This window comes from Hetaerina americana, unplaced genomic scaffold (assembly GCF_022747635.1).
Source record: "Hetaerina americana unplaced genomic scaffold, ioHetAmer1.1.p SCAF_90, whole genome shotgun sequence".
NCBI classification, from domain to species: domain Eukaryota; kingdom Metazoa; phylum Arthropoda; class Insecta; order Odonata; family Calopterygidae; genus Hetaerina; species Hetaerina americana.
Genome location: NW_027287539.1, coordinates 862,895 through 875,118, shown reverse-complemented (window position 1 = coordinate 875,118; position 12,224 = coordinate 862,895). Strand labels below are relative to the sequence as shown.

Genomic DNA, 12,224 nt, shown 5'->3' with positions numbered 1-12,224 from the left:
ATTCAGGGAAAACATTACTTGGATGGCTATAAGGAAAAAGAAGTTACTTCATGTAATGGATATTTGGTGAACTATTTTCATATTTATTCTTTCAACTCCATTTCTGAAATCAACTTTAATGTTGCCTCATACTGAAAAATTAGTCTGGAGAATTCTAAAGAAAGTTGTGAATTACTTAATGCATATGGCAGTCCATATCATAAATAGCTTGGCATTTTTCCAGAAAACTAAGCTCCCATGCCTTTGAACTGGCTCTAACTCTGAAGCACTTTCATCACTTTTTGGAACACAAATGTTCAAATGGTGTTGATCACACTTCACCCTACAGAAACAAAAAATATAACGAATGTTTGTTTATAGCTTTAGAAGTATTTAAATGATCATAAATACCAATATTCTACCAATGGCGTATTTTAATTCACAGACACACACAAAAAACCTCATCTTTTAAGGCATTCAAAAACCTTTTGGCTAAAAAATTTTCAATACTGGATTTTTACTTCATAACAACAGAAACACCTTTTGAGTGCTCCAAACCAATATTTCATGTTTTATGCACCTTTCTTTAGTCATTTTAATTTTTTTTCTTTGTTAAATATAAACCTTTTTTCTAGGAATATTTTTACCATCTCTTGTTCTTTTCCCCTCTGTTCATAGTTTACCCCTTTGAAAACCAGACCTAAATATGCTGTTTTAGCTGTTACTCGGTGGAGTTTCTCCACTGTACAGCTAACGGAAACGCTGCAATTCCGCTATTAATATTTATTGATGGCCATGGTTTCACCACTGTGCAGCATCATCATGTAATGATGCCACACAGCAGTGAAACAACGGCTGCCAATAAATATTAATTGTGGAATTGATGTGTTTCTGATATCTGTACACCAGACCTAAACTCAACTTGCTCTGGTTCTATCTCTGCCTCACTAATGCCTGCCACTCTTTTTCTTAATTCCCAGGGCAATTTGGAAATTTCATACAAGTACCATTAGAGTACCACAATTCACTTTTATTCAATATACTCTTTAATAATATTGAAATAATATTTTTATTTATCCACTGGCCATACATATCATGTAGGTATAGGAGAAACGAAACAAAAAGTACAAAATACAGATAAATTTCAACAATATGAACATGCTTGAAACAAGAACATATTCATTGTAGCATGTAATGAAAACACAATGCACTAAAACATGTCATTCAAAAATTTATCCAATGAATAATAGCATCTCATTTGAAGTAGGTTCTAAAGTTTCCATTCGAAACTACATAATGTTGCCTCACCCTGAAATATTAGTCATGAGAGTTCTAGAGAAAGTTGTGAATTACCTCTTAATGTAATGTATCACTTTTTTCCAATGAGTGTGGTCTTGTGTCATAAATTCTGAATCCCATTTCCTTTGGGCTTTTATATGGAATTGCTGATTTATAGTAACTTGTGAGGACGTGGTGATGATTTCTAGTGGAATATGAGTGAGTATGACAATGAGCACGAAAGGGATGGATATTATTTCTGATGAAGACAGACATGGAAAATATATACATGGATGAAATGGTAAAAACATTTAATTTTTTTAATAAGGGCATGCATGGTGTCCTCTAAGCAGCACCAAGTACACATCTAGTGAATTTTTTTTAATCAAGAAAACTTGGTGCAACATGCAAACAGATGATCCCCAGAACACTGTTCCACCTGATGCCATGGAGACAAAATTAGAATATGAGTTTAAATACCTCTAGAGAGACTGAGATATGCAGTAACCAAATAGTGTACACATCTCAGTGTGAATTTTAGAACACAGAATACAAACGTGAATATTCCTTGCACAGGTTTGTTGAACATGTAGACCTAAAACCTTATTATTGAATGGAAAAATGACTATTTCATAGTTGAGAATTAAATTAACATCTCTCGCAATATTGCAGAATTAAATGCAAGGACCAATGTTTTCTTTGAGGTCATAAGGCCAGACTCTGTCTAAAACCTATTGCAAACAGAATCCTTGGGCTACTTTTATCAGAAATTGAAAAAATCCATCCAGTGAAAGAGAATGCACTTTTCCAAAGAATTTCTAATTCTATGGAAAAGTCATTCTCTCTTTCATTTGATGGACATACTAAACTTGCATGAGGTGAACTCTGACCCTGTAAGGTTCCATAGAAATTATAAGGGTTGATTCATCGGCAAAATTACAGTAATAGTAGCAGAAGTTTTAGGGGAGGCGACCAACAGCTAAGGTCATTTGTGCCATTAATTTATTTATTTACTGACTTTTACTGAGGGAGATTGAGACTTTATTGTCCCTTCTTACACCTAACTCCTACTACATATTACAATACAGACAATAACAAACACCCAAGCCCTGGGTGGAGGAAAAACCTACCTAGAGGGGTATCGAACCCGCGACCTCAAGGTTGGCATGGAAGGATGTTACCCTGCCGCCACCAAGGCTATTAGGAAGGGTTGGGAAATGAGGAAGTGTGAAGAGTAACCTGGTGTCGGCATTAGCCTAATTTAGATGAAAGAAGCCAAGGGGTCTGCAGTTTAACGTCCCATCCAACGAACGGTGTACTCACTCAAAGTGCCCTCCATAAAGCACCTCAGATCGGGATACCACTCTGCCGTCTCCAGGATTTAAACCCGAGCCATCTTGGTGGGAAGCCGGTACTTCAGCCACCACACAATCTCAATCCCCGCAAAATAACGGAATTGATGCTTTGGTATGCCATTTAAAATAACAAAAATAAAATAGGTTCCAATATTGAGCCCTACAGAAATGCTAATAGGATAGGTATCTGATGTATACTTACAGATTTTAATATTGGTTGCACTATCTGTGATCTCCCAAATACATAAGATCTTAGCCATTGCAAGGCTATGCCTCTGACAACCAGTCTATAAGCTCTCTTCAAAAGGGAGGGATGGTCAATGACACAAGTAAAATTCAAGAACAAAGCAAGGACTGAATTCTGGTTATCTAAAGAGCAGGTTATGAAATTGAAAGCATTCATTACTGCTGACACCATAGATCTGCCTTTTTGATAACCCTATTGTGAATAAGATATATCACTGACCTTATCCAGAAACCCTAATAATCTAAAATTAAAAAATAACTGAAATAGTTCAGTAAATTGAGATAAAAGATATATTAGTCTATTGCAATTTATATCAGACTTTACACCTTTATATTTGTATTATAGTATTTTCTCACTAATTTTCAATTGGTCAGGAGAAATGCCACATCACAAAGATTTATTTAGTAAATAAATTATGGGTTTCATTATGGATAGACGGACGGACAGGCAGCGATTTCCATGGCTAGGTCCGATGGAGGGGAGTCTCAGGAAAGGCTGGAGGCCAGTGGCAGTAGGCTCCCAGCCTTCACTGAGTGCTGATCGTTCGCTTGCCAAACCTCTATATGTGACCTCGTTACGGTCCGCAATGAACCAGCTATTGTAAGAGCACTATACCATCAAATTTTGCATAAAACTGGGCAAAACCGGGAAATAGACTCATGACATGCTCAAGGTAGCTTTTTGTGATAACCCCATGGGTAGATCGAGTGTTTTTAAGTGGCACAAGTTGTTTTGGTAGGGTAGAGGAGATGTTGAAGGCACCAAACATTCCTTCAACCTTAAAAATTGAGGAAAATCTTGTAAGAGTAAAGGTTTTGTTGGACAGGGATTGCAGATTAAGTGTTCGTATGGTTTCCAATGAATTTGGCATCCCTAAATGTGATGTGCATTGACTTGTGACCGAAAATATGGGCATGGGTTCTGCGAGTGCTCTCGGACTAACAAAAGAAAGCTGGCATGGGGATCTACCAAGAGCTTCTCAACCATGTGAGGGAGGATCCAAATTGTTTTAGACCATGTCCCACCAGACTTCTTCCTCTTTCTCTCTCTCAAAACCGTACTGAAAGGATGTCACCACAGCTCGGTGGAAGCATTAAAACAGGACGTGACGAGAGCGCTTGGCAGCATTCCAGGCAAGGCCTTCTAGAAGGCATATGAGGTGTAGAAAACCTGCTAGCAGTGGTGTGTAGACGTAAGTGTAAATAGGAAGATACAAAGAAAGAGATATCATTCAATAAACTCACACACCAAATACCAATAAAACCATGTTGACTGGCATCCAGCATATGCCAACTGTGCGTGAGCCAGAGGGTTAATGAATTTTTGGTCAGACAGTACTAATATTTTGAAATCATTAAGTTGCACACTTGACTAATTCAAAAAGCAAAACAGTAACCATAAGTTGCAAAAATTTCAGCATGCTCTTGTGCAAAGTTGACCACCAAGTACCTACCTTAATTAAAGTGGGATCAAGTCGCCCACCAACAACTTCTATTCGTCGAGGAATACCGTGCACATTGCCAATCTTCCGGCAGAGATAGTCCTGTAGGACAAAAATATCCCCTCGAGAAGAACCAACAACTGTTGCACTGTCCCCTGCAGACACAGTCACAAAATTTCCACCTCGCAGATGAGAAATCTTCCTCGGGGTCAGCACCCACTCGTCATCTCTAGAATGTCCCAGCTGCCCATGATTTGATCCCCATGTATACACCTGAAAATACAATTTCCTTTTCTGAAGAGCACCAAGATGGAAAAGGCATCATGCCAGAGGAAATGACAACATGGTGTGTAAGTATGGTGTCTTCATTTAATTTAATAAGATACATTTCAATTAACATTTATCAAGAAACTTCCAGACTTCGGAATCTTATAACAAAGTTAACCAATGAACGTGAATTAATTAAAAAATTTACATTGTTAATAATTAACAATAAGCTTTGAAAATTTAAAAAACTGCTGGAGATGCCACAAGATTTACTTTTAAAGGAGTCATCCTCTAATGTGAATTAATATGCAGAAATTTCCTAAGGGTAAAAATCATTCAACATGAACCCGGATCCTTCGAAGCATGAGTGATTTAGTGAGTGAAGCTATGAGGCGTCCTCTTACACTCCAAAATTATGGGGGCTCTAAGGGAACAAGATTTTATGATCAAGTACCATAAATACAATGCCACAGGTATTCGTAATCATGCTCACTGCACCACAGGCCATGAAGTTAAAGCAAATGTTTAAAACCGTGTTCACAGTAGAAAAATTCAAAGAACATTGATGATTGCGAGTTTGATTCATGGCCTAGATGAATGCTTTATACAACTTGAAATTTTCTGCATTTTAATTAATATTGAGTTCTGCAATTTGTAAATTATGGACACCAAATACTCTCCGAAAATAATGCTATTGCTGATCAATAATAATTTTGCCTAAATATATTTCTCTTGCCTTCCAGTGTAGTGGGATTGTTAAGAAGTAGTATTCAGGGGAGGCGACCAACAGCTAAGGTCATTTGTGCCATTTGAGATGGACAGGAAAGGATGAAGGGTGGAGAGAAACCCGTCGTCGGCATTAGCCTACCCTTAACAAAAGGCACGAAGAGGTAGGTCTGCAGCTGAACATCCCATCTGACGGCCGGCGTACTCACTCCAAGTGCCCTCCACAAAGCATCTCAAGTAGGGATCAAGATACCACTGCAAAATATTCACCGCCGCCGGGATTCGAACCCAGGCCCCTCTGGGTGAGAAGCCAGTGCGACAGCCATCTCAATCCCCTTGAGGCATGGTGGTTGAAACAGAGGACAAGAATTGGAACACCAGATGATGTGAGGAAATTTAGTGAGCACTGGGTCTTTGAAGAAGTGAAAAGTGCAGTTTGGGAAAAAAGTAACGCTACAGCCTTCGAAAGGATCAATAATCCTCTAAGAGAATGCCCCAGTGTCTCACAGCCCTCTAATAATCACACCATTACTTTTTGATCCTTAATTCAATGAAGAGTGAGAATGAGTTTTGAATGTGGCTGATCTAGCATGCACATTCAATCAGTCGACATTAGCAATTTCAACTATCCTCAAAAACATTAGGAGGCAGATGCTTCAGACAAGATTAGGAGGCAGATGCTTCAAAGGGCCTGACAAGAACATCTAGGAAATAGTTACATAATCTCAAAGATAGTGAATGGTTGCTTTTAAAGGATAAATGAAAAGCAATTGCAAGGTGATGCTATCAATGAGAAAAATAGAATAATTATTTGTGAGAAGGTGAAATTGATTTTTGCTGACCTTGTTCAGAAGATGCCAAAATCATCAAGGGACAAAGAAAAGATATTTGAGGGAAGCCAAGGGTGATTCGAGAGGATTAATAGAGCTGGCGCCTAAAGTGTCGTTAAACACGTCAAAGCATTGAGCTGCAAAATAAAGGCAGCAGAGAACTTCACCTGAGACTTCATGAAGCTCATACATTCTAAGGGTTACCCGCCTCAACAGGTTTTTTAACGTGAAAAGATGGGTCTCTTCTGGAAGATGACGTAGCAAACTCATACAACATCAGTGAAGAACAAATTGCACAGTCACGAACCAAAGAAAGGCCACCTCACATTGCTATATTGTACCAGTGCAAGCAGCATTTTGAAAATTCAACTGCTCCTTGTTTACCATTCAAAAACTCAAAGAGCCTTCAATCGAGTGTGAAGTCAAAAAGAGCAGGCTAAATTTGATGTGGAGGCCATGGGAAACTGTTCTACCATACATTGACAAGCATCATCCCAATAAGGCAGTGGCTATGCGAGCTAAAAGTTTATTTAATGATTATTGCTGTGCCACATTTTCACAAAATATTGAAGTATCGACACAAAGAAATTTCTCTAGACAACTTTTAAGTAAATAAGAATTACGAATGCCTTGCTATCAATAAATTGATTATTTTAAAACTTTTTTGTCCGTGGAAGATGATCCACCATCACAAAAAATGTACATACCATATTCTTTTAATAACCTTTAGGTAATTATTTTTTCTGGTATGGAACACATTTTGGTATTTTACACTAATTTACATGGGCAAAACTGTTTTGCTAAGCAAGCATTTTACCTTTGATTCCAGAACGAATTATGCTCATCGTTGCAAGGTTACACTACATATATTTGACAATAGCATTTAATTTATATCATCCATATATTTTCTGCAGATTGAATAATGTTATTTTGCAAAATTTTAATAGAGCACATAATGCTTTTGGGATAAATACACAATAACAGGCTAAACATATATTCTCAGAATTTTGCTGGATAACTATTTTCATAGTGCACTTTTAATTCTAGCACTAATCTATTTAAGTATGCTCAGCACAATATCCTCAGCATACATCAAATGAATGATCATTAGAGTCTAATAATACTCCTAACACTGATAAGCCAAATGGCTAGCCCGTGGACCATACACTCTGACAGAGAGCTAGGTGATCATACATGGTTTATAGAGTAAGTATCAGGAAAAGTTTAGGAAAAATAGATATTTTTCAGATTTTCATACAATGCCTCAAAATTCTTCAAAGTATATCCCTTGAGCATTGACAAACTTTTGCCGTTGGCTTTTCAACGACTCGAAGGGTCCCCGGTGGGCAGATTTTGGAAGGTCCTTAAAGATACGAGTGCAACCTTCTTTGATGGCAAGTAGGGTCCCATGGTGGTGTCCTTTGAGGGAGGTTTTCACTTTTGGGAATAGTAAATAGGTCTGCTGGTGCCAAGTCGGGACTGTAAGGGGGTTGGAGAATCACCCGGATGTCATTACAGAAGGCCTTCACAAGCAGACACTTGACTCTGCTTTTGGTTGTCCGACAAGATCTTCGTGAAAAGTTTAGCACAGACCTTTTGCAATGCCAAATTTTTGGTGATAATGGTGCGCATTGTCATCTTATCATTGCAAATACGATATGCGATCATGCGCACACTTAACCGATCTGGATTCAGCACTTCATGCACAAATCAGAAACAAATTGCTACCGATACTTTTTATACAAACCTTGTATGACTTTGTTCATGACTGCCGCATTTGGGTATCTTTGTTGTTGCCATCACAGTCAATAGCCGCCACAATCAGTGGAGAGTGTAGCTCATTAAATTCAAGCATCAAGAAGAGAGATGGTAGGTGATTTTTAGTAAGAAATTATACTGTTACTTTTTAACATTCGGACAATTTATGAATCAAGTAGTGAGGTTGTACTTCATTTGGGTGCATGCCACAGCTAGTTTCCAATTTCAGGGAAACTTTACTTTTGAATTCAAACATAGAGGACACATGAATAATATATAGATACTTCTAAAACCCCATTGAATTTATCTAAATGTGTGAGGGTGGGGCGGGGGTAGATAATGGAGATGGCAAGAGGCAATTGGAGAGGAGGGGGACAGGGAAGAGTGTCCTGGAACAAGAGCCTCTTCCTTTCTCGAGAGACTGTGGCCAGAGCTCCTGCCGAGTACTCTGCTATTAAAGCGGGAATGCCTTTGTTCTCTCTCCCTTTTCAAGTTGATGCATTTTCCAATACTTAGTTTATTATTCCAATACATCTAAATGAAAATTAGCACGCTAATTTGTTATTGAGGAAGAAAATGATGACCAAAAAAAATGAAAACCAATTTTGGGGAAATTAAGAGATTAGAAAGTATAAGATGGATGCCTCCAGTCCACACATATGCATGCTTCTGAAAGACAGTGAACACAAATCCTTCCTGTCAAAGTGGATAAGCAGATGCTCACTAAAATTGAGTATGGGCCAGTGTTTCTTCACTGAATTAGACACTGCTACTCCAAAATCACACCAATTACACTGATCTAAGAATATCACGGCATACCCTGTTTTTAGGTGATCCAATAGCATGACCGAATGTTCTCTATCCATTTACCAAGCGTGGTTTCATGAATGCAAAATATGCCACCCATTCAAAACACTCATGGGATAAGATGATCTTTACCTGAGAGGAGCTCCAGGCCACAGAATGGTAACGAGCAGCCTTAATACCAATCAAAAACGTGGGGAGGTTCAGCACCAATTTAGGAGTATGCTGGACTGGCGGTGGAGGATCCAGGCCAAGCTGATAATGAGCATTCATCCCAAAGGCATAAACGCTCCCAGTCGCTGTAAGAAGCAGGGAGTGGTCTTGGCCAACAGTAGCACTCACTACAACCTACGAATTTATTGAAGATTGCATTAAACGAATGATACAAGAGGAGAAGTATCACATTCTTTCATTATGAACTGATTGGGAATGAAAAAATACCAATTATTAATTACTCCCTTCAGTTATTAATGAAAAAAATCATTCACTGACATCCAATAATACTTACATATCTGGTATCTAATACTTTTCCCGCTTCATGATTAGGAGGCAAAGGAATTTGCTTTGGGGTCATAACAGTTTCTTCTGAATTTAAACCAAGTCTTCCTTTCCCATGGCCACAGGCAAATACTCGGCCATCACTGCTCACAAATATGGAATGAAACTTCCCCATAGCAACCTAAATTGAGAAATAGTCCGACATTATTTTTATCAACTCAAATTTTTGCATTCATATTTCACTTAGCCATCAAAAAAGGAGCTTTTAAAATCAAAACTTCCACACTCAGAACCTCACCGAATACACAGGTTTTTTTAATCATTAAAATCAATTTTTCATCATCTTAACTATTTATTGTGTCTAGTGTCTAGTATTTTGTAACAGAACACCTGGCTGATTTGTACACGGGTAGACTGATTACCAAATTAGGCTTGGTTTTCCCTGAGCCCTTTAGGAGTGTGCCTTGAATGTTCGTTTGTGTCTCTCATTAGCATTCTGAGGACATGCGGCACCAGATTCAAGGTTTGATGTCACTCACATTTGTCAATTCTTATTTTCTTTGGTATCGCAATCAGTATACCCTTCTCAAAGTCCTCCACTTTTTCAGGGCTGTCTTAGATTACCCCTCTTAGAACACACTTGGCATTTCCTTCATGTGCATTGATGACTTCTCCATTCATTTTGTCGGCTTATATTTTTTCTTTAATTCTTCACTCAAATCCCCACCCAGGATTACATATATCTGGGTCATTTTGGCCCACCTAACCCACCTCTTTCATTGCACCATCTTTCAGTGATCTAGGCTCTTGCAATACACAGTCCTTCGACATACTTGAGGGTGATATTGCTGATTTTCCTCATTGTGGAGAACCTAAGCCTAAGGACCAGATCCCCGATCTCATGTATAAGTATATGAGATCACGTAAACATGTGGTGAACCCTTTATCAGACAAGAAGGAAGATCGATTAGATGCAGAGTTAAGGAGCACCAAAAGGCCACAGAAAAGAAACAGTTCGGACCCTCACAATTCCCAAAAATCCACAGTCGGAACCAGGATACATAGTTGAGTTCGGCAAAACAATAGTGTTGGCAAGGGAAAAGCACTATTTCCCGAGACTAATAAGACAAGCGATAGAAATGATGAAAAATCCTAAGAATTTCAACCGTGAAGATGGATATACCCTGACTTTGACGTTCGGAAAAGGGTAAATCGTAGTCCAATAAGCCAACATAAGTGATTGTAATTCCAAAAGCAGCATAGAAAATTCATCAGTTAGACATCGCGACAATCTTCAGATTAACCCCTTAAGCCAGTAGAGGTATTTATTAAATGCTTAGGCCCCACTCGCAGTATTTAATTTTTCTAAAATCTCTCCCTGTTGCAGCATTATTGAAAATAATTTATACCTTTTTCAATATATTTTTCTAAAATTTTGAAAAAAATTTTACTTATGTTATATTGCTTATTCTATTTAGTAAAAATTTACTTGCATTATATTTTATGTTTTCACTTCTTTATTTGCCTTTAACTTTCGAACCTCCATTCTAAAAGTTCAGTTTTGTGAGATATAATTTGAAATAATCCTCTAAATATAGGCATGCATTGCATTCGGGGCACAAGTACACTGTATCCCTCCTCCGACTTAGTTCGGAGCACACCTGACATCATCTCTGAGGCCTGGACTTCTTCCCGGTTGGCCGTATCTTTCAACAAAGTGCCTCCCAATGAAAATTCCTCTCTTGAAATTGCACAATCACATCAAATCATCATTTAAGTTGGTGCTGCAGAAAAAAATTCAAAACCAAGAGAGCGGAGGGCATATGTCGATCCGCGGATTAGGCATGCCGACTGCGATGTATCACGTACAGAGAACCGCGCTGAGGGGTTAGTCCCTTTTATTCTCTGCCCGTCTCTCTCCTTCCATCTTCTTCTCCTTTTCCTCTATTCAATTTCTCAGCATGGCCATGATGACTCTTTCTCTGGTATGCTTTCTCACCAAAGTATCCACGCTACATTTAATGTTTTACTCTCTTTTTTGCATCACAGACAGCTTTCTGTGACAACTAACCTATGGTCACTTATTGTATCTGAGTCGGGGTAGCTCTTGAATGGCTCAACTTGATTTGTACAATTCTCCTTGACCAGAATGTGGCTGATTTGACATCTGCCTCTCTCCCACAAGATCTCCCATTTTTTATTATGCTAATAATTTACCAGGAGGAATGCAACCATGTCATATTGCATGCATGGCTGCGTATCATCCGGGGGATCACATATGATGGTTTCACTTTTCCTTACACATTGCAGTACTTCAGCCGATACCGAGGACTCCACTCTCAATTGGAGCTGTGGCAGTTGGTACCATACTAATCCTCTTAGTCCGCACCATTCTGAGGAAACTGCTGCTTCTCATCATTCAGGAGTTATTTTTCATGTTGTTTTCTTCCAGAAATATCAGAAAATGACAGTGAAATTTTTTTTCAACGGCTGAAAAATTTAGGCATCTACATGACATCATCATCATTGCACCATCGACAAATTACACTAAGGCTATCTCTGCTCCCTTACACTGCAGATGTACTCGTAATTTCCTTATAGTGTCCAAAGGCTAACGTAACTAACTTATACATACATGTACTCATTTTTAATATTATCATTGTAAAATCTGAGTTTGCAAACTTATTCTGCACGATTTTATATCACACATTTAACCACTTAATTTTCTAACATATATCCTGAAATTGCACATTTTACTATAGTAAATATCCTTAATGTTACCAGGTATTACAGTTGGCAACAAACTGGTGTGGGCACCTGAGCCATTATAGGGATAGGCGTGTGATTTGGTAGGGGTAGGGTGAAAAACCTGGCTTTGGCATATTCTTCTCCTAATGAAAGCTGCTAAAGGATCCACAATTCAACAACCCATCCAATGGATGACTTGAGTGGTTCGAACCAGGGCCCTCAGGATAGGTACACAATACATAAACCATCGCACCAACCTGATTCTAGAGCATTTATTTCATTCTTGAGGAAAT

The 12,224-nt window shown here is 38.4% G+C and overlaps 1 protein-coding gene across 2 annotated transcripts in view; it reads right to left on the bottom strand.

Annotated features, from left to right (window-relative positions):
- LOC139699778 (inhibitor of Bruton tyrosine kinase) overlaps positions 1–12,224 on the bottom strand; it is a 36,645-nt gene that overhangs the window by 23,174 nt on the left and 1,247 nt on the right. For both annotated transcript variants that reach the window (XM_071598211.1, XM_071598210.1), the window contains exons 3-5: positions 9,194–9,364; positions 8,821–9,033; positions 4,313–4,573 (exon numbers count right to left, since the gene is read on the bottom strand). In XM_071598211.1, coding sequence (XP_071454312.1) covers positions 4,313–4,573; positions 8,821–9,033; positions 9,194–9,364 — 645 coding nt within the window. The remainder of the gene's footprint in view (positions 1–4,312; positions 4,574–8,820; positions 9,034–9,193; positions 9,365–12,224) is intronic.